This window comes from Chrysemys picta, chromosome 2, assembly GCF_011386835.1.
Source record: "Chrysemys picta bellii isolate R12L10 chromosome 2, ASM1138683v2, whole genome shotgun sequence".
In the NCBI taxonomy this organism is placed as follows: domain Eukaryota; kingdom Metazoa; phylum Chordata; order Testudines; family Emydidae; genus Chrysemys; species Chrysemys picta.
The window spans coordinates 80,332,369-80,357,039 of NC_088792.1; the positions used below are offsets into that span (position 1 = coordinate 80,332,369).

General features: G+C 41.1%; 1 protein-coding gene across 4 annotated transcripts in view; it reads right to left on the minus strand.

Moving 5' to 3' along the window:
- CAPN7 (calpain 7) overlaps positions 1–21,838 on the minus strand; it is a 40,030-nt gene extending 18,192 nt beyond the window's left edge. Inside the window, exons 1-11 of one of the 4 annotated variants that reach the window (XM_065583586.1) lie at positions 21,654–21,838; positions 19,144–19,252; positions 18,171–18,328; positions 16,042–16,109; positions 14,795–14,995; positions 12,386–12,472; positions 8,627–8,753; positions 5,767–5,852; positions 4,506–4,599; positions 2,258–2,404; positions 281–387 (exon numbers count right to left, since the gene is read on the minus strand). In XM_065583586.1, coding sequence (XP_065439658.1) covers positions 281–387; positions 2,258–2,404; positions 4,506–4,599; positions 5,767–5,852; positions 8,627–8,753; positions 12,386–12,472; positions 14,795–14,995; positions 16,042–16,109; positions 18,171–18,328; positions 19,144–19,252; positions 21,654–21,755 — 1,286 coding nt within the window. In that variant the 5' untranslated portion in view covers positions 21,756–21,838. Of the gene's footprint in view, positions 1–280; positions 388–2,257; positions 2,405–4,505; positions 4,600–5,766; positions 5,853–8,626; positions 8,754–12,385; positions 12,473–14,794; positions 14,996–16,041; positions 16,110–18,129; positions 18,329–19,143; positions 19,253–21,653 lie in introns of those variants that run through there. The other 3 variants (XM_065583584.1, XM_065583587.1, XM_065583585.1) reach the window with 3 other exon arrangements.
- Between the last annotated feature and the right edge of the window lie 2,833 nt (positions 21,839–24,671).

Consider the following 24,671-nt stretch of genomic DNA (forward strand, 5'->3'; position numbering starts at 1 on the left):
ATAGTTCTGCTAGAGATGGGGATCCAGTTCTCCATCTATTAACTGAGCTCCCTTGTTTCTCCATTAGCCTCTGATGTCAAAACCATTAATAACCTATTCCTCCAGCGGATTTCAAAGGAGAGTGCAGAGAGGGGCTATGAAGGATCAGATGTAGTAGGACCACAATGCTTGTGTTTAGAGCTAGTGACAAAGACCATCACGTTTTTAGTCACTTTCATATCATTAACGCATCTGTTTCACGAAGAGCATCTTCTCTCACCAAGGAAGAACAAACTTCTACCTCTGATAGAGCATTCTGAAAGAACTGTCCTTATTGAAAGCCTGATTGTCTGAGTGCATAGCAATCCTCTCTGGTATCCAGCCAGTCAGTGCATGGAGATCAATGTTCTGAAATGCAAGCATATTTGGTCATAAGAGACACATTACGCTACCTTTAAGTGTATTTTAAAATGCCTATTAAATTAGTTTATATTGTACACAGAGCTATTTTGCACCAGCCTCATAACACTTATGAGAGCAATTTTTCATTAGACTAGCCTGTGCTTAAGCATAAGAAAATGATTTTCTCAAACAAGTGGCTTGATAATCAGTACTGTTCACTGGTATCTTTTTAAAGTACAATTAAAGTGTTTCACGCTCATGGTTTCAAATTCCCAGTACTCGCAGAGTGAGGTCCCAAAACAAGCCTCGGTCGAGTCTTGCCACAAAGTGCACCTTCAATAGTTTAGCTTTTTCTCTAGCTGGTCTCCAAGACACAACTAGCTTTACATGGTGAAAAGTCCTGCACAATAAAAGCAATTTCAATTTAACTAGCAGTGGTGCACTTTACAAGCACAATACTGGGCTTCACTCTCCCAAAAATACTTAGGAAAAAAAGGTCTTTTTTTCCCTATTCCCTCTCCCAAATAAGCAGGGTTATGAAAGCGCAAAGAAATGCCTCCCAACTTGTCTAAGGACAGTACTGACAGATAGGCCTTGGAGAGCAACACATCCAGGGCAGGCATTGGGAAATGCTTCTCTGATTATGCAAAGAAGGAGACATACTGTCAAGAGCTGGAGTTTCTATGTTTCATTGAAACAAATGCTAGAAGTCAAGTTGTTCTTTGGCATTGACAACTTCCCTATTCTCTGAAATTGTGTCATGGTAATGACTTGAACAAACTTAGAAAAATCTACACTATTGTTACTCTCTATACAAAACCAAATTCAATGAGAAAGTCCCCGATAACCTACCCAAAAGATCAAAAGAAGATGAGCAACCAAGTAAAAAGCAATGAAGTCTGGTTTTCAGGACATCATCAGGTGTGAACCTTGGTATGAACTGAGAAATATGCTGCGAGAGTTCAAATGTTAGGAAGCATTTCTTCATGTGATTAGAGACCAAGATCAGCAAAACCGGTCCAGTTCTTGTTGCAAGTGTTTTGCTTCTCAGATTAAACTTGAGCATTATATAAAAATGTTGCGGTTGCTAAAGAAACTACTATATGAATACCAAGTTACATAGCTATGTATGTTAGTATTATTCTATCAAATAATACTAACTTACACACGTACCCATTCTCACCATGCGCATAAGAGCAGTAAAATGATTGATGTGCTCCTCCCCTAGCCAATTCCTCAACTTAATAAGGGAGAATGTCTCTTTTACTTATTATACAAATGGCATTAGAGACCAAAGGATTATTAGTGTAAAACACAAAACTATGGTTTTATGAAACATACAAGAGCCCTAATGAAACTTCTCAAAATAAACATAGGTACTTTGCAGGTTTGGGGCCTATTTTTGCATCCGAAGAAGTGGGCTGTAGTCCACGAAAAGCTTATGCTCTAATAAATTTGTTAGTCTCTAAGGTGCCACAAGTACTCCTGTTCTTCTTTTTTTTTTTTTTTAAAAGACTTACTCATGTGTAACTGTACCCACAAGCAGTCTCACTGAAATCTCTTTTGATGGGACTATTCCAACTGAGTCCAGTTAAGCACGTGTGTAAGCATTTGCAAGATCAGGGCCATGGTCTCTAGCGTATGTGATCCGAGAGATGCTAAAAGCAACTTAATTTATATTTACTAAAATCAAAGTAACTTTTAAAATCTATATATAAAAATAAACCCAGACAGCAACATACAAAAGAAAAAAGTCATTCCTCTCCTCAGACAATTCATTTAGATCTCATCACTATTCATTCGAAGGAAAGCTATGTGCTATGGGATGAACTACATGGACATTTTTGCCTATTGCAAAGAATAATCTGGTACTCACAGAATTTGATCCAGGAAAATCATATCCACCCATGACCTTCATGTAAGCTTTTTCTATCAGGGATACCCACAATTCACTTTTATTGTTGGAATAAGAGCAGAGGAGTTCTCCACTGTGATCTATAGGTAACTGGTCATCTATTATCACCTGAGCAAATAAGCAAACAAATTATCATAAAAGTGATAATTCAAACAGACTTTTCTCAAAAGATGAAAATCCTCAGAAGCTCATTCTAGTTCATATAGCTGCTTTCAGATTGCGAGGAAACTAAACATTGTTCCCTGACTTAAAAACACAACAATTAATTCATAATAGCAGTGTAGCCTAGTGGATAAAGCACTGAACTGGGACGTGGGAGACCTGAATCCTATTCTGAGCTCTGCCACTAGCAGGCTGGGTGACCGTGGACAAGGCACTTCACTCTGTGCCTCGGTTTCTCTAGCTGTAAGATGGGGATAATAGTATTGACCAACTTTGTAAAGCACTTTGAGATCTACTGATGAAAAGGTCTATAAATAAGCTAGGTATTATTATTATTAAATGTATAGAAAAGTCTAACAAAACCCCCTCACCCAGTCAATCAGAAATATGAATAGTTATATTTGTCCAAAGGGAAGATGGCCTCAAACTTCATCACATCTGCTATTCCAGTTCCTTCATTCGATTGTTTGTAGTTTTTCCTTTTCTTGAAAGAAGCAGCCACATGATGGTGGTTTTGAAACTATTAAAATCTCTGTTTTAAATTAGGCAGAATAGTGTGTGAGTTTTTACTCCAAAAATGGTCTGTAATGGCTCCACAAAGAAAATATCTCAGCCTCATCATGACACTAATCTGTCACTGGTACAGACCATTAATGAAGCACAAACTTATGGCACAACCCCGCAAACTTGCATATGAATAACCTTACTCTCCTGAGTGGCCCCAGTGACTTCAATGGGACTCATTCACACGAGTAAGGATATTTACATGCAGGTGTTACCGTAGGAGAACACAGCTGCTATGTAAAACTCAGCTGGCCTAACCTGCTCAACACACCTCACACACTATAGTTGGCATATTTATTTAAGAGGTGTCATGTAATAACTCACTGACTGTTAATATTCTTGTGTGATGTATGGTTAACCTACAACCACGTATACAGAGGTGCCGGAAATGCGTAACTAAAATGTGTTTAAATCAGGCACGTCAGGGAAAGTTGATAAACAGGTTTTTCCAGACAAAGGAAAGGGGATGCCACCTCAAGCCAGGTGTGGCCAAGGACAGTGGGCTATTAATTTGTATTGGAGATTGCAGAAAGATCATTTGCACTGTAAAAATCACAGTAGAGGGTGAAGTCAGCGCGGCGTCTAGGCCAGAAAGTATGGTGTCTACACTCAGCAAGGGAAAGCTACTTTACCTGGGGATACACTTAAAAATATACTTCAAAGGTTTACTGAACCCCTAAGTTATCCTTCATCTAAGGAGGCAAAGAAATCAAGTGCTCTGAGCTCCATGTGCTGGGTCCTGGCTAAATAACGGGCCAGGCATGCTGGAAGAATGACAGTGGTGAAAAAACTTCTTTGAACCAAAGACTCTAGTTTGTTGAGTTTCAGTCTGAGAGGTGTATTTTTGAAACTATTTCTATCCTTATTGCTTATACTTGGCATAACTTAAACCTATCTCCATTTGTTAATAAACTTGTTTTACTTTTACAACAAACCAACTCAGTGCTTTGATTGAAGTGGAGAGTTTGTCAACCCCAGTGAATAAGCTGTTGCGTACTGTCTCTTTAAAGGCGCAGCAAACGTGATAATGTTTTGTGGTGCTACAGTAAGAGGGGCTGAGCACTGCAGAGAAAGCCGTTTTGGGGGAGAACTTGGATCTGCAAGGATGTTGATGTCACCCTCCAAGGAGTAACCAGGCTGGTGAAAGTCAGGGTAAGGCTACTGTGCTACAAAGCACACTGTCTGAACGAAAGCAGCCCAGAACAGCAGCACCCAGGGTTACAGGGCAAAACCCCTTACTGCTCTGTGTTGATCCCCAGAGTGTCACAGCATCTTTACAGGGTCAGGCACCTATGCTATATTACACATTATTATGTAACCAAAATGAAATGTAGCAAGGTGTAATAATTATACATTTGTTGGAAAGCATGTGCATCTTGAATTCTTACTGAGAAATAAAACACAGCTTCACAATGAAATGGAATGAACTTTCAAGGTAGTTAGCTTATCCAATAATCATACTACTCTCCTTAAAGCTAATTACCTTTCTAGGGACACCATTGATATGAAGTTTTACCATGTACTTTCCACATGGATTATACTCTGGTTCTCCTTTTTTATTCTGAGGGTAAATTATGCTATTAGAAAAAGAAAAAGAAATTATAATATATCTGAACAATGTGTTGTATGTATACCTACTATCTGATGTTTAAAAAAAGGGTTACATTAATTTGATCTATTTTTGGAATTTAAAAATGCATGCCATCATCTCAAATTACTAGAATGTCTGTGTGAATCACAGCATGAGAAATTTAACTAAATTTTCTTGTTTTAATTTATATTTCGAACAAGATCTGTATACCTCATTCTTTTTGCAGTCACCCACTCAGTCAGCTAGTCATTCATAGATAATCAAACAAAATAAATGCATGCAACTGTATATTTTACCATTCAAGCAATATTGTATATCTTTCTGAATACATACAATATTTGTATGCGTTGCAAATCAAAGACTATGAGTGAAGAAGTTAAGGTTTTAAGAGACCATTGCCCGAGGGATAAGGTAATAAAAGACAAATGGCAGTGGTTTGGGCAAAATACTGCTAAAAACTAATTTTGATTAAAACAAAATTTCAAAAACTCTTGGGCCCTGATCCCACAGTTGGCTCCATGTGACAGACTGCTAAGCCCATGTGGAGTTCATCACAGGATCAGGACTTTAGTTGATAACAATATCTCAATTCTATTTAACATCAATGCTGAAGCAAGAGGTAAAATGTGGCACGTACTGTACAGCAGTTGGCATAGTAAAGAGTGAAAACAAGTGAATGAAGCATGATTAAGGGAGATAAAAGTGAAATAAAAAAAATCCCCCCAAATGGCCAAATTTTCCAAGCATGGGTGTCTAAAGTTAAGATTCAAAAACCATATTCAGCATGTACGAAAAGGGGGGTTCATTTTCAGAAGTGCTGAGCAGCACAAATTCCAGTGACGTAAACAGGAACGGCAGGTGCTCTGCACCTTTGAAAATAGGGACATTTTTATTCAGGTGCCCAAACATGAATTTAGGAGTCTAACTTTAGGCAGGTAAGCTTGAAAATTTTGAACCAAATGTCTACATTTGGACTTTCTACAAAATATAATATCTCAGGTTTATGTACGTTTATAAGCAAGCTTAACATAAACCTATGTTAAATCATGACATCCATAATATAGGCTTCTATCTGTTATAGCCAATGTTAAAAAGAGACAGGCTTTTAAACGTTGCATAACTGACAAGATTTTAAACAGGAACAGCCATTTACCTTGTAATCAACTTTTTGTTGTACCGTCTCTCGTATGCTGCGCTGATAGCTAGTGATGCCACAAAAGAACAATCTGATACTATTGTCTAGGAGCAAAAGACACTAGTGAGGGTTTAACTGTTATTAATATTTAACAGGAAAAAGTTCAATTAGAAGTGCTTCCAACAAACAAAAGGATTTCTGAACCAAGAGAGGCAAAGGCACTCCCAACAGGTTGGGAAATCTAAGTTTCCTCAAAACTAAAACCTGATAAACTGAGACAGAAGAAAGAAATTAACTGGATGAGATTCAGAGACAGATGATTCCTAAATGTCCACAGTGTGAACAATGGGAAAAGCTCTCATTGATTTCAGAGGACTCTGAATCAGGCCCTATGTGGCTTAATATTGGGACAAAATATATATAGTTTTGCCACAAAAACCCTCCAACACTCTCGGTGGTCTGACTTCTGTTTCCATTGATGTGGCCTAAATTTAAATTTACCTGCACAGAATTTGGTTAATCATTTGTCAGGACCAATTAGTTTTGTCTGACTTCAGATTGCAAATGGAGCAATGACATAGCTATTTGGATTGGTAGAGCAAAAATTGCCAATTACAAAGCTCCACCAACCTCAATGTAAAGTTATATCTTTGGTAGAGGAGAAAAATAACTTAAGTTGCCACTAATTTTCCTAGCAAGGGTTAAAAAAAAACAACAACTAACAAACGTCAAATTAAACACATGGTTTAATATTACATACCGTATATACTTGTTCATAAGCTGAATTTTTTTTTTTTAGTAAAAAAAGGGAAGCACCAGAGAAGGGGGTCGGCTTATGAACGGGTATAGAGAGGGAGAGGTGGGACACAGCCCTTCCCCCAACAGAGGAGCAAGGAGAGGCAGCACAGCCAGAAGGGAAGAGGCAGGGCCAGAGTGTCTCCACTTCTGGGCACGCTGCTCTCCCCCCAGCCTCCAAAGCAGCTGTAGCTCTGGGGCTGGCAGGCTGCGGCCGCGCCGCCCGGCCCCAGCCTGCCGGAGCAGGCTGCGGCCAGGTCAGAGACATCCTCCTCTGGCCCTCCCCAGATAAGGTGGGAAGGGATGGGGAGAGTGTGGGGGTCCCGGGCCAGGGGTGGGGTCACGTGGGGGGTGGTCACAGGGGTTACTCCCCTGACTCCCAGCTTCTCCCCCCAAAAAAAGTTTCCCCAGCAGTTGCTGTCCCGGCCATCAGGGTAAGTGGCTGGCGTGCCAGGACACTTTGTTTACTTAGGTTTACCGCTGTGCCTACGGACGCTCGAGATAAACAAACCATCTCGGCCCACCAGCAGCTTATCCTGAGGGCCCGGGAGCCAAAGTTTGCTGACCCCTAAATTATAGGGTCGGCTTATGAACGGGTTATAAAAATTTTCCATTTTTTCTTATCCATCTTGGGGGGCTCAGCTTATAAACGAACCGGCTTACGATCGAGTATATATGGTATAAGCAAGTGTGTAATATGCTACTGTTAGGAAACAAAAGGGCAAACCTTGCTTCTCCTATTCTTAAATCCACAGAAGCAAGTGGAGATGGAAAGAGATTAAAGCTAGCTGAAGGTGGGCTCTGCCATCTTGTGGCTGGTTGCAGGATAGAATAGTTTAGGTCAGGCTAGACAGTGCAAGCTCTGAAACTCATCTTATTGCTGCTCAAAAAACCCATTGTATGTGCCCCCCCTCATGTATGGTGCCAAACTGATTTTTATTTTTACTGTTAACATGTCAGAAGCTAGAGTGCTCTGCCCCTTGTCCAGTTATACCTTGTGCATCCCATAGCTAACAGATCAATGACTCTTGATTCTTAGAGGTCTGAAGAAGGCAGATACCTTATGAGTCTATAATGGGCTGCTCACTGGAATACATGACTGCCCAAATGTAGTTTTTTAAACTAGATTCCTTTGGATATGGAGATCTGAGGTGTATAATAGTTACGTTTTCCATTCCTACCTATATTTTCCCTCTGTTTATTCTTACACTCATAAATAAAGTAAGGCTGTCAAACAATTTTAAAAAATTGCAATTAATCATGAGATTAAAAATAGTCTTGATTAATCACAGTTTCAATCACATTGTTCAATTCACCTCATACAAGTAATATAGTGCCATCTCTACTGTGAAAGTTCAATAACAAATGTAGATTTTTTATTCTATAACTGCACTCAAAAACAAACAATATAAAATTTTAGAGCCTACAAATTGAAGCATGAAGGGGCATATGAATTTTTAGCATATCTGGCACATAAATGCCTTGCAATGCCGGCTACAATAGTGCCAAGTGAATGTCTGTTCTTATTTACAATGTCACCTGAAAGTGAGAAGTGGGCAGCGTTATCTCCTGCAAATGTAAACAAACTTGATTGTCTTAGTGATTGGTTGAACAAGAAATAGGACTGAGTTGACTTGTATGAGGTGAATTGAAAAATACTATTTCTTTTATCTTTTTTACAGTGCAAATATTTGTAATCAAAACAACAAAGTGAGCACTGTACACTTTGTATTGTGTTGTAATTGAAATCAAGTATTTTGGAGAATGTAGAAAAAACATCAAAAAATAATTATAATAATTTAAAATTGGTATTCTATTATTAACAGTGCAATTAATGATGAAATTTTTTTATCTAGTTTATTTGTTTTCCGTTAAGCACATGCATTAACTGCAATTAATTGACAGCCGTAACAAAGTCAAATGGTCCACAGTGAAATCAAATGTAGGTCTTAGATGAGGGCAAAGCAAAGTTCTCTTACTTGCTAGGTTTTAATGAGCACCCCAACATTACTTTAAAAGACCCCGAACTCATTCAGCAATTATCAGAATAGCTGGTGTAAATTTCATTTTAAAAACAACTTACCTGCTTTATGCTGAAACTTGACACAGTATAGATCATTGTAGGGTTATTTGTTAGGTCATCTGGCCGCACCCACTTGGCAAACATTGCCTTTTGTTTGGGTGACAATGGTAATTTGCCGCATTTATCTCTGGATTTAAAAATTATAATAAAAAAAGAATTCAAATCAACCAAAGACAGATCAGACACAACTTTCCATGGTATATCCCATTTTATTTACAGCAGTCACAGACATTAATCAACAAGGTCCATTACACAATGGCGGGGGGAGGGGGGGGAAGGAGGAAGACACTAACAGAAAATGTGAAAATGTTAAATGCCTTTTTTGTTTCAGTTTTCACCAAAAAGGTAAGTAGCGATTGGATGTCTAACAGTGAATGCCATTGAAAGTAGGATCTGAGGCTAAAATAGGGAAAGAACAAGTTCAGAATTATTTAGACAAGTTAAAAGTCTTCAGGTCAACAGGGCCTGATGACATCTGTCTAGTCTAAAGCCTTGTCTACACTACAAAGTTTTTTCGGTAAAAGCTGCCTTTCGCTGACGAAACAGGGGAGGTGTACACGCTGCAAAGCTACTTTTGGCGGCAAAACTCTTCTGTTTTGCCTTCAAAATAAAACCACCTCAACGAGAGGCATAAAGCTTTTTGCGGCAAAGTTAAAGCATCAACGTGTCAGTGTAGACGCTGCTGTTTGTTTTGTTGATATAACTGGCTTCCACCAGCATCCCACAATGACGGCTCTGCTCGCTGTTTTGATCTCTGCTGCCCTGTAGGCATGCGCCCCTCCCCTTTCAAAGCTCTGGGAAGTATCTGACAGCTGAGCGTGCTGCTATGCTCCCACAACAAAGCAAATAATTAATGTGGAATGCTCCTGTTCTGCCCTGTACTAGAACACAGCTGCAGGCAGTGGGGAGTGAGGGGGACTACTGCCTTGCTGCTTTGACATTCCTCAGCACTGAGAGCTCACAGAGCTGCTCAGGATGCCGCTCCCGGAGAGCTGAGGAGGCTGTGGGAGAACTCTGAGGGAATCACAGAACCATAGGCAGGCAGAGAGAGCGAGCTGCTTCTGCCCGGGGGTGGGAGGTGGGAGAGACTGCTGTGCTGACAGAGCCGGGGGGCTGACATGGGGGTGGGTGCATAAATGGTTGGAAAACCTTCCCAGCTAGTTATCAGTGGTTCACAGTGAAGCTGCCAGGACAAGTGGGGTCCCACAGGGACCAGTTCTGGGTCTGGTTCTTTTCAATATCTTTACAAATTATTTAGATAATGGCACGGAGAGTAAACTTATAAAGTTTGCGGACAATACAAAACTGGGAGGGGTTGCAAGTGCTTTGGAGAATAGGATTAAAATTCAAAATGATGTGGACAAACTGAAGAAATGGTCTGAAGTAAAACAGAATGAAATTCAATAAGGACAAATGCAAAGAACTCTACTTAGGAAGGAACAATCAGTTGCACATATAAAAAATGGGAAATGACTGCCTAGGAAGGAATACTATGGAAAGAGATATCGGATTATAGTGGATCACAAGCTAAATATGAGTCAACAGTGTAACATTATTTAAAAAAAGGGGTGGGGGAGAGAAATATTCTGTGATCTATCAGCAGGAGTGTTGTCAGCAAGACACGAGAAGTAATTCTTCCATTCTACTCCAAGCTGACAAGGCCCCAACTTGAATACTGTGTTCTGTTCTGGGCATCACATTTCAGGAAAGATGTGGATAAACTGGAGAAAGTCCAGAGGAGAGCAACAAAATATCATTAAAATTCTAGAAATCACCACCTATTAGGAAAGACTGAAAAAAATGGGTTTATTTATCCTGGAGAAGAGAAGACTGAGGAGGGACATAACAGTTTTCAAGTACATAAAAAGTTATTACAAGGCGGAGGGTGAAAAATTGTTCTCCTTAACCTGAGGATAGGAGAAAAAGCAATGGGCTTAAATTGCAGATAGGAAGGTTTAGGTTGGACATTAGGAAAAACATCCTACCTGTAAGGGTAGTTAAACACTGGAACAAATTGCCTAGGAAGGTTCTGGAATCTCCATTGTTGGAGGTTTTTAAGAAAAGGTTAGACAAACACCTGTCAGGAATGGTCTAGTTATTACCTAGTCCTGACTTGAGTGTAGGAGTCTGGACTAGATGACCTATTGAGGTCCCTTCCAGTCCTACACTTCTACGATTCTATGACATATGTAAATATAGCTATAAAGTAGTTTAAGTTAATAGCCTTACAAAGCTAATAATTATTTGGGACATATCATAAGTAAAATATAAAATACTAAATGTTGACATTTCCCCTCCATATGAAACCAAACAGGAGAGGGGAATTCCAAAAGCCATCTTTAACAACAAAGATTATTTTTTTTGGTCACTGTTGTTGGAGAAATTTACTCAATGCTGGAAAGTGCTGAGCTAGTCCACTCAGGGCCTGGCAGGTCTCAAGATACTGGACTGTAATTCATAATTTCCCATCTCCCTCATATTGTCACTGAACTTTACATTTATAAATCTTCCCAACAGTTTCACATAACTGAACTAAAAGCAGTGTCTGTCCCTGCTGTGGTCCCCTCTTCCAAGGAAGTCACCTGAGTCCCAGGTTACTGATCTCATAATAATACCTAGCTCTTATACAACACACTTCATCAGTAGATCCCAAAGTGCTTTACAAAACGGTCAGTATCAGTATCCCCATTTTACAGGTGGAGAAACAGAGGCATAGAGAGGTGAAGTGATTTGCCCAATGTCATCCAGAAAGCTAGCTGCAGAACCAAGAATAGAAGCCAGGCCTCCCAAGTCCCAGTTCAGTGCTCTATCCACTAAACCAGGTGTTCTCAACCTTTTTCTTTCCGAAGCTCACTCAACATGCTGTAAAACTACACGGCCCACCTGTCCCACAATAACTGGTTTTCTGCATATAAAAGCCAGGGCTGGCATTGGGGGATAGCAAGCAGGGCAATTGCCTGGGGCCCCATGCCGCAGCCCCATGCTGTGGGGTTTCGGCTTTCTGCCTTGGGTCCAAATGAGTCTAATGCTGGAACTGCTTTGTGGAACCCCTGAAACCTACTCGTGGCCCCTTGGGGCCCCCAGACTCCTGGTTGAGAACCAGGGCACTAAACCACAGTTCCATTTCCACTCTGAAGAGAAACTAGAGCTGCCCTCTGAAATTATGTGGTGAAGATGTCAGGCTTACACAAAAAAACCACCCCCCTCCTCCCACACCCACTCTCCAAGTCCAAAGATTTCTAACGAGCTGGAAGTGCAACTGAATAAGACAAGGTGAAAAAACACAGCACAGTAGGATCAACATGCATTGAGGAGTAGCACCAGGTTCAGCCAGTACAAAGGAGGGCCAGAATTTTCAATTAACAGATGGTTTGGGGTTTTCAACTTGACACACTTTAATGGGGCCTGATTTTCAGAGGCTGGGAGTTCAGCACTTACTGGAAGTCAGGCTCCATTAAGGTGTCAAGTGGAGCATTCAGAATTTGAGGCACCCCAAATCCATAGTCACTTTTGAAAATCATGGCTGAGTTGTAAGCCAACTTTGCATGCAACTCCTCAGTTTTCGCTGTTAGCACTCTCTTCTACTGTCAGACTAACTTGGTGCAAATGGCACACTCTCTACTGGCTGGCAACAGTAAAGGTTGAGCTACAGCCTTACTTGAACAATTTGGATTTTGAGAAAGGAAATGCAATGAAGACACAGGAAAACTTTGAGAGAAAACAAGACAAAAATAACTGGAGTAACTGATGTTCACTTACGAAAATGGCATTGGAAAGGCAAAACGCTCCCTCAGGTCAACACTCATGAACGGGACATACTCAATACCATTTATCTTTGATGTCTTTCTGCATATCATAAAAGGAGAACATGATCGTAAGTGTCAAAGTTGGACCATAATGTTCAAAGCTGTTTTGTTTTACCAACTTCCAGAGCACAACACCCAGGAAATAACAATGAAAGTAATGAAAAAACAGAAGCCAAGAAATGGTGCACTTGAGAACCGGTGGCATTCTGCCTCAAATAGGGAATAACTACAAGTTCTACATTTCTAAAGCTGGAGTACTTGCTGGGTTGGGCATCAATCAGTTGGCACTTTAAGAGATGATTTTTTCATATTCATCTACTTTTAATCATTTAGTCAAATAGTAAAAGCGGTACAAATGATAACACTGGATGTATTTATTAGTGTATTTGCAAAGAGATACTCAAGTGCACACAGAGCTATAGATGGGAGCTATATATATATATATATATATATATATATATATATATATATATATATATATATATATAAGTTATAACTTTGTGAAAATAGAAATTTAAAGACATTGTTGAAAGTATATTTAAACAAATGTATTTTAAGGCCTTGGACCTCAATGGTACATATTGATGTGCAGACAGCAGACCGTTGTACCTCTACAGAGGACCATTGGTCTGCTTTTGTGTGTGTCTTCCTATAGATGGGAGCTATTTTAGATCAGGAAGAATCAAGAAATATGTACAAGCCAGATGTGACCGTAACAAGTTTCAGTGACTACTGCTGAACAATAGGTAGTCAAAATAACAACAACGATATTTTCAAAACAAAAGATATATAGGATTTAAAGCACTGTGAAGTTCTCTTTGAAGCTTTAGAAAGGTTTCCATTTCACAATTATCAGTTAAGATAAAAAAGGAAACTTGTTTTTAAAATGAAACTGGTTCATTCAACTGTCCAACTTTTCCTGCACAAAACATATTTATATTGTTAGGGCCTGATCCAAGCCCATTGAAGCCAGTGGAAAGACTCTCACTGACTTCAGTGGGCTTTGGATCAGGCCTTAAGTTTTTAGGACCCAATCCTGCACAGAGCTGGGCACTACTAACCTCCACTGAAATCTTACATTCCAGTATCTGTTTGAAAATGAAAGCAGAGCGCATCTGTCCAGACAGTGTCCTTTGGAAGGATTTTCCTACACTCCACTGCCCCACAGTTTGGACTACGGGGATGTGAATAGCAGTATGCACCAAAGTGCTGCAATGTAATTCCCCTATGAGGACGCTGCGAGTGTGAACTAAAAAGTTCCTGGTTCACGTTAACGGGACTACATTAAACAAATTAAGAACCTTTTAGTTTGCATGTGCAGCACCCACAGAGGAGAATTACAGTGTAGTACTGTAGTCACACCCCTGCAGTCCAAACTGGGGTCACTGTAGACATAACCTAAGATGCATTTGATGGAGTTTTCAATACTTGTAATTTGAACTCAGGATATTCTCTATTAATTGTTGAACACCAAAGCATGTACAATTTGTGTGTCTGATCCCACTCCCATCAAAGTCAATGCAAGAAGGAGTGGGCCTAAGTAAAGACCAACCCTGCAAGATGATAAACACCCTTAATTCCCACTCAATTTTACTTGAGAGAACTCTGTAAATCTTACAAGGATCTCAGCACTTCACAGGATCAGACCCCTAGATGATACACTCATTCAGGTAGGAAATAAATGTGTGGCGTCTATGTTCTGTACTGCACTAAAGAAATAATGAATACACAGAGATAACAGAAAAAATACTTAATCCATTAGGAGAATTAAATTCTCTATCAAATACACCTTACAAAGAATGCTGTCTGACAAGGAGCCATCTGTGTTCACTTACAAAAAGATTATTTTTGGGAACATGTTAGCTTTCAATACAGTAGAACCTCAGTGTTATGAACTGACCAGTCAACCACACACCTCATTTCGAACTGGAAGTATGCAATCAGGCAGCAGCAGAGACAGAAAGGGGAGAAAAAAAAAAAAATAAAAGCAAACAGTACTATGTAAACCGTCAATTACTAAAAATATAAAGGGAAAACAGCATTTTTCTTCTGCATAGTAAAGTTTCAAAGCTGTATTAAATCAATGTTCAGTTGTAAACTTTTGAAAGAACAACCATAACGTTTTGTTTAGAGTTACAAACAACCTCCTTCCCGAGGTGTTCATAACTCTGAGGTTCTACTGTACTGTGGTAATGAATGCTACAGAAATATTTCTCCCACCTCCTTAAAAAGCAACCAACAAAACCAAACCAAAATTACCCATCCCTCCTTCCCCTCGCAAAACCCAATTATATCTCAATCTAGCGCTTTGCAGTAGATTTACATGGATAATACAATTTGGGAAAATTGGACTGTATCTTACCTGAGCACTTCAATCTCCTCTGTGGTGTATCTCTGGCCTTGAGATTCACTAGCTTGCACTGTTCTGATTGTCTGTGGCTTATCATTCAAGGAAAAATCAGGTCCCAATGGAAAGAACATTCTGACTGGCTGATTCGGTTTAGCTGCAGTTTGTCTGTCTTTCTGAGAAGACTTTGACATAGATTCTTTCAGTGCCTCCGCTCTAAAACAAATATTCTATGTTTGTTTACAGCAACAACAAATGTATGGTTTAATTATTAATTTGCTTGTTCATGCCTCCATATAATTAACATCAGATGGAAAGACAAACAAAACTATCTATTTTGCTCTTGCTAAAGAAGTCACTTCATGTAGATGTGAAATGCATACTCAGGAAGTTCCTGATGCCAGCATCTCGCTCTACTTTCTCCCGTAGTAAGAATGGCAAAAATACACCAAAAGTAATTAGCATATAAAACAATTTAGGCCTAATTCATTTTCAAGCTTCTGTCGCTTTTAAAATTATGCTAGTTGGAGGATTTATGTGAGAATGTACGTATGTTTTGGAAGCTAAATACAAAAATCAAAATCCATTACGATGTTCACTATTTATGTGGATATGAAGAGATTTAATTTATCATGTTGATATGGACAAGGGTGTTGAAATAATATCTGCCAGAACTCAACATACTACAGACCATATTTTAATCTCAGCTACATTGTTGATTTATGTAGAGTTACTCTGGATTTATATCTGTGTAACTGAGATTGGAATCTAGCCCACTAAATCTACTATATATACACACACTGATATACATACAGATTAAACTAAAGGGTTCAATTTTCCCCTCCATCAAAGCTCCACTCAGTGCAGGGGAAGGGTTGGCTCAGTGCTAGCTTGAACCCAGCATTAGTTAGAGAAGCCAAGGGGCTGCTCTAATTTATGCTGCGGGGGTCCTAATGGACCTAGTGTCAGCAGAGAACTGACATTATGAAACTCCATTCTACTCTTAACCTGTTCTTTCCCTACCCCAGCATATCACCATACCCCTAGAGCAGTAGACACAGGAGCTGCTTCTGTCAGCTTTATGCCAGTGGGGAGCTCTCCTCCAAAAGGAGAACTCTCCATGGGCCATTTCAAGCCAGAATCCATCCCCTTTGTGCTACCTGAGCAACACAAAATGGACAGAGTGGACCAGAGAATCCAGCTCAAAGTATGCATTGTAACCCGATACCAATGGTTTGCATGAGTGTTTTGCAAATACTCACCTATCCAGTGCTTGTCTAGCCAGCTGTTTGAGTTTTGATTGAAGGATTGCATCTGAAGTTTCATTAGCCTTAAGAGAAAAAATAAAATAGCAGGCATTATAAACCTCACCTGTCAATCTAATTCCAGATGTGCAAGTCATACTGCCAAATATCCACTTGTTATTTTTCACCTGTAGATTTTAACCTCAGAATTCCTCCAAATTTGTCTTTTTTTAAACCAGTCAATACTTCCTACACTGAGATTAAAGAAAAAGCAAACTCCACATACTAAGATAAATAAACCTGCTTCTCTCATTGTCTCATCTGAGTGGGTGTGCACAATATGTTAGAATGTAAGGTACTGTTTTAAATTTTTCAGCATGGAAAGCACTGAATTCACATAGAATGCGGGGGTTGGGGGGGGAAAATAAATCAAGTTAAAATCTACAGGGGAAAAAGTGCAACCATTAAAGATGTTACATTAAAACACTATTGAACTTGAGCGTATCCCTTTAAGTTTTCCAACTGATTTTTCTGACCCCCCCGCCCCTCCTAAATCAGAGAAACTTATGATAAAAGTAAAAAAATCAGAAGACTTTCTTCCATTTTTAAAAAACTCTTCAGCTTACAAGTTAAAGTCTCATTCCCAATTTTTCCTGGCTGGAAGGGCCTTGGGAACAGAGCCAGTGGAGGTTGAGGGTGGGATGGAGAGTAGGGTAGGAAGTGACCACGGGAGAAGTGAGAAACGGAATATTCAGGCTGGAAAACTGCTCCCTGCATACAGCCTGCGTAGAAGAACAGACTGGTCTCTCCACTTGGATATGGTAGGCAGAAAGCCCTACAGCTAAGGAACTAAATAGAACCACTGTCGCCAAGAGAGTGAACGGACGGTTTGTTTGGATTTTCTTTTACCTTGGATGGGGAGAGGAACCTTCTTGCACTGCCTGCAGTGTCAAAAGCATAAAACTATCACCTTGCTAAAGCAACAGATTAACCATTCTTCTCACTTGGGTCCCTCATTAGATGCAGCTAGTGTCTGAGTTTCCCTTCACCTTGGGTAAAGTGATATTAATTGTATGCACAATATTTAATCTAAATATGTGGCAAAGCATGGTAACAACAGAGAGTAGGATACAGCAAAGACAACAAAATGATATATGATGAATACCTGCATAGACAGAAAGAGCCCAGGGCCAACAAATCAAAGGGAAAAACATTTAGTCTTTGATTAGACCCTTATCCTGCAAAACCGAACGCAAGTGCTTAACTTCATAGCTTGTGCGGTCCCCCTTTGACTTCTGCGGAACTATTTACCTGAGTGAAGTCAGGCACGTGCTTAAGTATTTGCAGGATTCAGACTAAAACGTTTTAGTGTTTTATGTAAATATTACCTTGAGAAATAATGTTACCCTCCCAATATATCACATAACAAAAAAATGGGCAGAAGAAGATAATCAGACTTGGTGGAGTTACATCATGATGGTGAGCTCTTCCTCTACTGAGTTAGTTTTGGCTACTGGACTTAGTATGAAAAAAGCAGTACCTGTAATATTATTTAGTAACACTTAAATACTAAAAATAATTAGGCAATTATTTATTTCTATTTTAATTGGAATTAATTTGTACAGTGTTAATGTCATAAAAGAAGTTTAGTGAAAATCTGTAGGAATACTTATGTTAAGTGTTACTTTAAAAAAAAAAAAAAAGCATTTGCCTGTAATATATTAACAACAACAAAAATGTCTCCAATGACACATTAGAGGACCATCTTCTTGGGAGAAGAATTACACTTTAAACTGTTTTAGCTTTCTTTACTGGCTACAGGCCATAGACTCCAAAAGAATATTCCAGCAAACTTATATGGTTTATATACATTTTAAAGAGAGAGTCTAGGAAGAAAAAAAACCCACATATCAATTTTACACTGTTGAAGAACAGTGCAGGATCAAGTGAATGTAGCCAATGTATGCAAAGTATTTTTCAATGGGATGTAGAGAACAGAAGGCAAATAAAACACCAAAACAAAACAAAAAAATCAAAATACAGGTACTACATTTTTAAGCCAGCCTCTAAAGATCAGTCACCTGTGTAAATGGAAGAATTTCTTACCAACACATAATTCCACCAAGTTAACTTGTAGCATAACATACTGTTTTCAAACTGAGTTCCACTGCTTCTGTGTACAATTCTATAGCTTCCTCTGCATTGCCTTTGTCATCTTCATCAAAAGCCTGTGTAACCAGGAAATGGGCACGCTCCAGGTCCAATTGCTGTTTTGACTTCAGGGGGTCGGTGTTCTGTGATTGAACTAGATTTTAAAAAAATACAGCATTTAGCTAGCTGTGATGGTTTGGGTGGAAAAATCTTTATTACAATGGGCAAGCAAGAACACAATGGTCACATAGCTTACGTCTGCTCATGGGCCAGAAACCAACACCACTTTTAAACATCCTGTCAGATTTTAAGCTAAAAGACACGATACAAGAAAGGAACAACATAGGAACTAGAGACATTGTCCCTCAGGGTACTGTGAATTTGAAATAAAAATATGAATATAGTTAACTTTAATACTATACATGGATTAATTGTGGTCTATAAAATATGGTGAGATCCTGTACTTCTTTGGAAAAAACTCCTGTTGAGATAAATGAACTTGGTAAGACTCAGTGGGGGTTGTGTCTTGTAGGCCCAAGCACCAATACTGCAATGAAATCACAAGTGGACCCGTGACCACGCAGCATTCCACAAAAGAGCAGGAGTCCACCTGCATAGATTTCAGTACAGAAATGGGGCCTAAATGCACGTGTTAGGTGTTATTTGTTCTTGGCTTCTTTTTTTTGTGTGTGCTATGGCTAAACCATTTTCTCAAATTTACCATGACAGAAGTGCTCCACTTCCTTATGTAAGAATATTTAGTAGAAAAGTCTATCCATGTTAATATGAAATAATTCCCCCAAATAAGCTTCACTTGTGATGCATCTTAGCACTCAGCTTACTGATGTGTTGGGGGGTTCTGGATATCGGATGAAATATAGTAATTTAGCTATATGGTTGACAGGACCATACCTCTTCCCACTCAGTGAATCTAATCTAAAGTATATAATTAGAAAGCTCTTCACCAACCTGCTGAATACAGAGCTTGAACTCTCTCCAAGTACTCATTTATCTTCTCTTGAATATTTTCCAAGTTTGAGCCTGCCATTCCAGCATAAATCAAGGCTTGGGCAGCTTCCTGAGGGAAAAGTTAACATGCAATAAATCTGCTTGCTGTAGGAAGAAGTCCTTCCTGCAAGATGGGGTTATGAGCTTGCATTGAGCTCTATGCAGGTGAGCCCCTAGGCCTGCAAAGCGCCACAATGACTTCAAGGAGGATCTGCCTGCACAAAAACTTGTTTCAAGTCACAACTGAGGCCTCTGTTGTTTTTCCTTCCACTTAATATTTTAGCATATGGAGTGATCTGCAAAATTAAAATGAGCTTCCTGAGAGTCTATAAAGCCATCTCTTAGGACTTGTCTATACTAGATCAGTGCCCTGGCTTAACCGCGGCCACAGGGAGCTGAGGGGCTCCATGCCTGCAGACACTCCAGGTAAACAAAACAAAAATGTATTAGATATTCAATTCAATGATTCCATAGGAGTTTAAAATCAAATTTGGTGTAGACCCGTTTATAAGCAGACCCCCGCTCTTTGATGAGTCACCTTTTTATCAAAAATATTCGGTTTATGAATGAGTATATACGGTAAGTATAATGAGGTTTGCACAAGGAGAACCTGCAAGATCAGGCCCCAAGACACCTGTGCCTATGTGGACCCTCGTTAATAATAATCAGACTATCACCTCTGATTAGGCAAAAGTCTTCAAAAGATAAGCACCATTACAGCACAAAGGTAGCTGTTCAAAAGATGAACATCCCAAGCTATTTTATTATAACTGTAGAATGGTCATGCTGTCAGAGTTACTACTGCTAGTCAATAAAAAGTCTAGATAGAAATCAGTCTTTAAAAGCTTACTGATAGGAAAGTGTGCGCCAAATAAAAAACAAAAAAATAGCGTGGATATTCTGTAGCTACCATAAAGCTGATGTATTACATCTGAACTGGACTAGAACTTGTCACTTCAACATAATCAAAATAATTCAGAGGAAGTATTGTGTAGCAACTGTGGCCAGAGACTGGAAGTCAGGATTTTATTCTGAGTGCCACGAATGTGACACGAGACCATGGGCAGATCATGTAACCTCTCCATGCTAACCTCACACAGCTAAACAGTTGCTATTAAAACTGAGACCTCAGAGTGCAGTTAGGTCTGTAAAATGATGTTAGATGAAAGGCTGCATAAGTATAAGCCAAGAATCATTATATGGGAATACACAAGTAGTATGTAGTTTGAACTCATCCCATTAATAACCTTTTGCATTGGGGCTTCACCACTTCAGTTACTCATTTTGTCATAAACAATACAGCTAAGGTTGATTGCTACTGTGTACAGTACTTAATAGCCCAAATTTGTTCATTTACAGTTTTCTAGCATACTTTGTTCTTAGATCTCTGATGTTAAACAGATAAATCTTCCCACTTCACTGTTAACCAAAAGTAAAAATGTCTCCAGGGGCTATCTGTGAAATGCACCACAAAAACAGAAGAAAAACACTGTATTTCTCTTCCTTTTGCAATGAGATCACATTAAGGTTCCTGACGTGCAATAATAAGGTTAAGTTTCTGTGGGCTGGAACTCCATCTGCTCCCATTTGTAAGTAGCTTCCAGATGACAAGTCCAACCAGTTTTAAAACACACAGGTAGTTTATTAGTTTCCGCAGTCTAAAAATAACCTAGGGAAACCGTATTTCTGAACTTGTATTTAAGGACACAGGTTACCCAGCTCCATCATCACCCCTCATGCCAAATGTGTTTTTCTAAATCACCTCTGATCAGGCAAATGTCTCAAAGTAATGGTAAAGTCTTCCCAATCCTCAGGGAAGAAAAATGGGTGGGGATGAGATCAAAAGGAAACCCATTGCATACATAGCCATTCACTTCCCTTCTCCACGAAGATGGGACACAAGTGTTTAATACTCACTGCTCTGAGGAAGACTGTCTCCCCTCCCTTCATTCAGACAAACAGCCATGGGATCTGATAATATATCTTCCCCCCGAGACACCATTTTACACCTTGGGCTGCAGTCAAGGAGGAGTCCCCCACTAAACAACCCCCTATCTCCCCCTCCATGCCCGCTTGGTAGCTGTGACTGGTCAGTGCCAAAAGCCCAGGCGATCTTCCAGTCCCCACAGTCCAGTTCGAGGACTAACGCCCCGGGTGGAGGAGAATCCTCACAGTGTGGGGGACACCGATGTGAGTAATGTCTGCGGGCGGGGGGCATCCATGCAGTAGACGGGAACACCCGGGGCAACTACATGAAATCCGGGAGGTAGGGAGCTCCCGGGAGGGGTCCCGGGGCGATCCCGGCTGCAGCGATGGGGGAGGGGAGCGGAGGGGCCCCGGGGCGATCCCGGCTGCAGCGATGGGGGAGGGGAGAGGTCCCGGGGCGATCCCGGCTGCAGCGGTGGGGGAGGGGAGAGGGGAGGGGTCCCGGGGCGATCCCGGCTGCAGCGGTGGGGGAGGGGTCCCGGCACCTTGTAGTAAAAGGCCGCCTCCTGGTAGCGGCCGCCTTGGTCTCGCTGCACCGCCAGCTGGGCGAACTTCACCGCGTCCAGCTCTAGCGCCGCCGCGTCCATGGCCAGACCGGACCCCGATCCACGCTCGTTCGCTCCCTTCTTCCGCTTCCTCCCTGCGCCAGCTCCCGCCCCGCCCCTCGCACCGGCAGCTCCGCCTTGGCCGAGGCTTCCCCGACTCCGCCCAGCTCGCGTGCAACCCGCTCCTGCGCATGCGCACACAGGTGGTTTCGGTTTCTCCGGGAGGAGGGTTACTGCTGCGCGTGCTCGGGGAGGGAGGCCGGGCTAGACTCCCCCCCCCACCCCGCCAGAGCCGGTCTCGTGCACGGGCTGCCTTCCACGTGTGCGGCTCGGTCGCTGCCCTGCTGCTGTGGGACGCCCGGTCAGCTGCAGGCGGGGTTAGGGGGGCACAGCCCTGGTTGCAGGTTACCGACTGGACGGGAGCGCTCATTGGTGCTGGCCGTTAGCCCGAGTTTATGCTCTTTTCTATTTTGCACTGTAGAATGCAACTTCCAGTTTTAAAAGGATGTCTTTCTGCTTTTACTCACTTCTTTTGCTTCCTGGAAAGCACAGTTTTTTGGTCCTCTATGTATTTTAATTTGGGAAATACATTTAATTTGAACCTCTCTTACAGTGTTTTTAAAAAGTTTCTATGCAGCTTGCAGGCATTTCACTCTTGTTACTGTGCCTTTTAACTTCTGTATAACTAGCTACCTTATTTGTGTGTAGTTTCCCTTTCTGAGGTTAAATGCTACTGTGTTGGGCGATCATGCACTAAGCAGAGCACTGTTTTCACAAGACTATCCAGCCAAAAAGCTAAAGCAAATGCTGATGTTCTTGTTTGCTATATACATTTTATTGCTTTGGTCATGTTGTTAATCATATAGAACAGTCACTTTAATCAACATGAGGATTGCAAATGATGTGTTGCCCATTTAATCTTTCATACAATATTTACTGTATAAAATGACTTGAACATGTATGACGAGTGATGTTTGGAAGGTCTATGCAAGCATTTGGAATTGCATGCAGGCACTAGATTAGCGATTGCTAATGAAATGATGTTACATGGCATTAAATAATTTCCAGAGCTATGATTGCCTATTGCTGACTCAGCACTGAGGCAAAACACTATGGAAAATAAACACCTATTTCAACCGTCAAATGTCAATCCTGTTTCAGCTTTGTATCACAATGGCTGTTTCTATTCTGCAAACTATTGCTGTAGACAGTAATCAATATGTTTAATATATTTTGGTCAACTGGAATAAGAGTTGTTCTCTGTGGCTTGGTTGATCTGTGGCATTCAGGCTGCCTCAGTACAGCCCTGACCAAATTTACTCCTGGGGGAATTCTGTGCCACTGTGCAGGCACAGAATTTATGTCCCCCCCCGTAGATTTCTTTGCTTCCCCACAGAAAGGGAAAGCAAAGGGAAGCCACAAGAGCAGTTATGTGACCCTCCCCAGCAGTATATTTCAGGTGGCTGAGAGATAAATCACTATAGGGCAGGGGTCGGAACTTGTGAAGACCTGTCTGGTGGCTCTTACGCTGTGCTGGGCTCAGCGGCTAGTCACGGCTGAGCTGGGGAGGGCGGGACTTTCTCTTCCCCTGCATGGCATCCAGGGCCAGGTCAGACACCGCCCCAGATTTCTCCCCTGGCTGTAGGAAACTGCAAACTCTCCCCTGCCTGCTTCCTGCACCCATTGCTCTTGAGGGGGAAGGATTCCTGTACAGGGAGCTACTCCCCCATCTGCCCAACCCCCATGCATCCAGACCACCTCATACACAGACCCTCCCACTGAGCCTCACCCCCTGCACGCAGAACCCCCCTGATGAGCCCCATTCCCCCTGCACCGATGAGCCAACTGCACTGGGATTCCCACCCCACCAAGTCCCAACTAGTTGCACTTGGAGCCCCACCACAATGAGGCCCACTCCCCCAGCATCTAGACCCCTCCATTGAGCTCTAGCCCCCCCCCCCCATCCAGACTCCCTCCCTTGTTGTACTTAAAGTACTGCACAGGATCTTTTCGGGGGAATAAGGCAAAACGCCACATTTATTAGTAATACATGTATTCATTAACGCTGTATCATATGCATATAATATATTACACTTACACTCACACACACACACACAAACACACTCCGTCTTGTTGTTACCAATTAGTTGCTCCCCTTAACTTCACTGGCCAGGTGAGTTAGATGGGGGAGGGGGTGGAGCCGGGCTTCTGCCGATCCGGATCGATGCTCCCATGTTGACAAGACGAGACCCGGGGTCCTCTGCAAGACACCTCACTTTTATAGCAGCTTTCCTCTTATGCAAATCTATACCAGATTCAAACTCTGTGTCTGTGTCCATTGGTCCTTTGTGCTGCTTTCTTTTGAGTGTTGTCCCAATGCTGCAAAGAGGGTGTTTCCAAAGAAGGTGCTTGCTTCTAACCCCCGAGGCCCCTCGGTATGTCTGCTTGTTTTTAAGGAGCCCACTTGACATGTTTTATTGTCCTTGGGTCTGGCTCCCAGCTCCTCTCCAACAGTTGAGGCTGTCTGGAGGTGCTGCCTTTCATGCCTTGCTTATCCACACCTCATTCATTCAACAGGGCAATTGATTAAGAGTGGGGGGGAGAGCTCTTGTTCTACTGCTAGCAAAAAGAATTTTTTCTTCTATCTTATTCTATCCTTAGGGGCTATAATATTATACCAAGGGCAATGCAAAGTTTCTAAATGAGGCTTTGATACAAAGTCCCATGAAAACAGAGGTCACACGTGGGTAGACCCACCACAAGGTTATATGAAGAGGCACAATGTAAAGTCATATGAAAATTATCAGAGATTTATCTACATTGTCCCCCTTTTGACCTCTCAAGAACAATTCTTGAGTGGTCACCATATACACCTTTTGTATTTGTTGCAAACAAACCAAACAATTATAACCAGGTGAATATAACTAAAACCATTACAATTGACTAAACACCAGATAT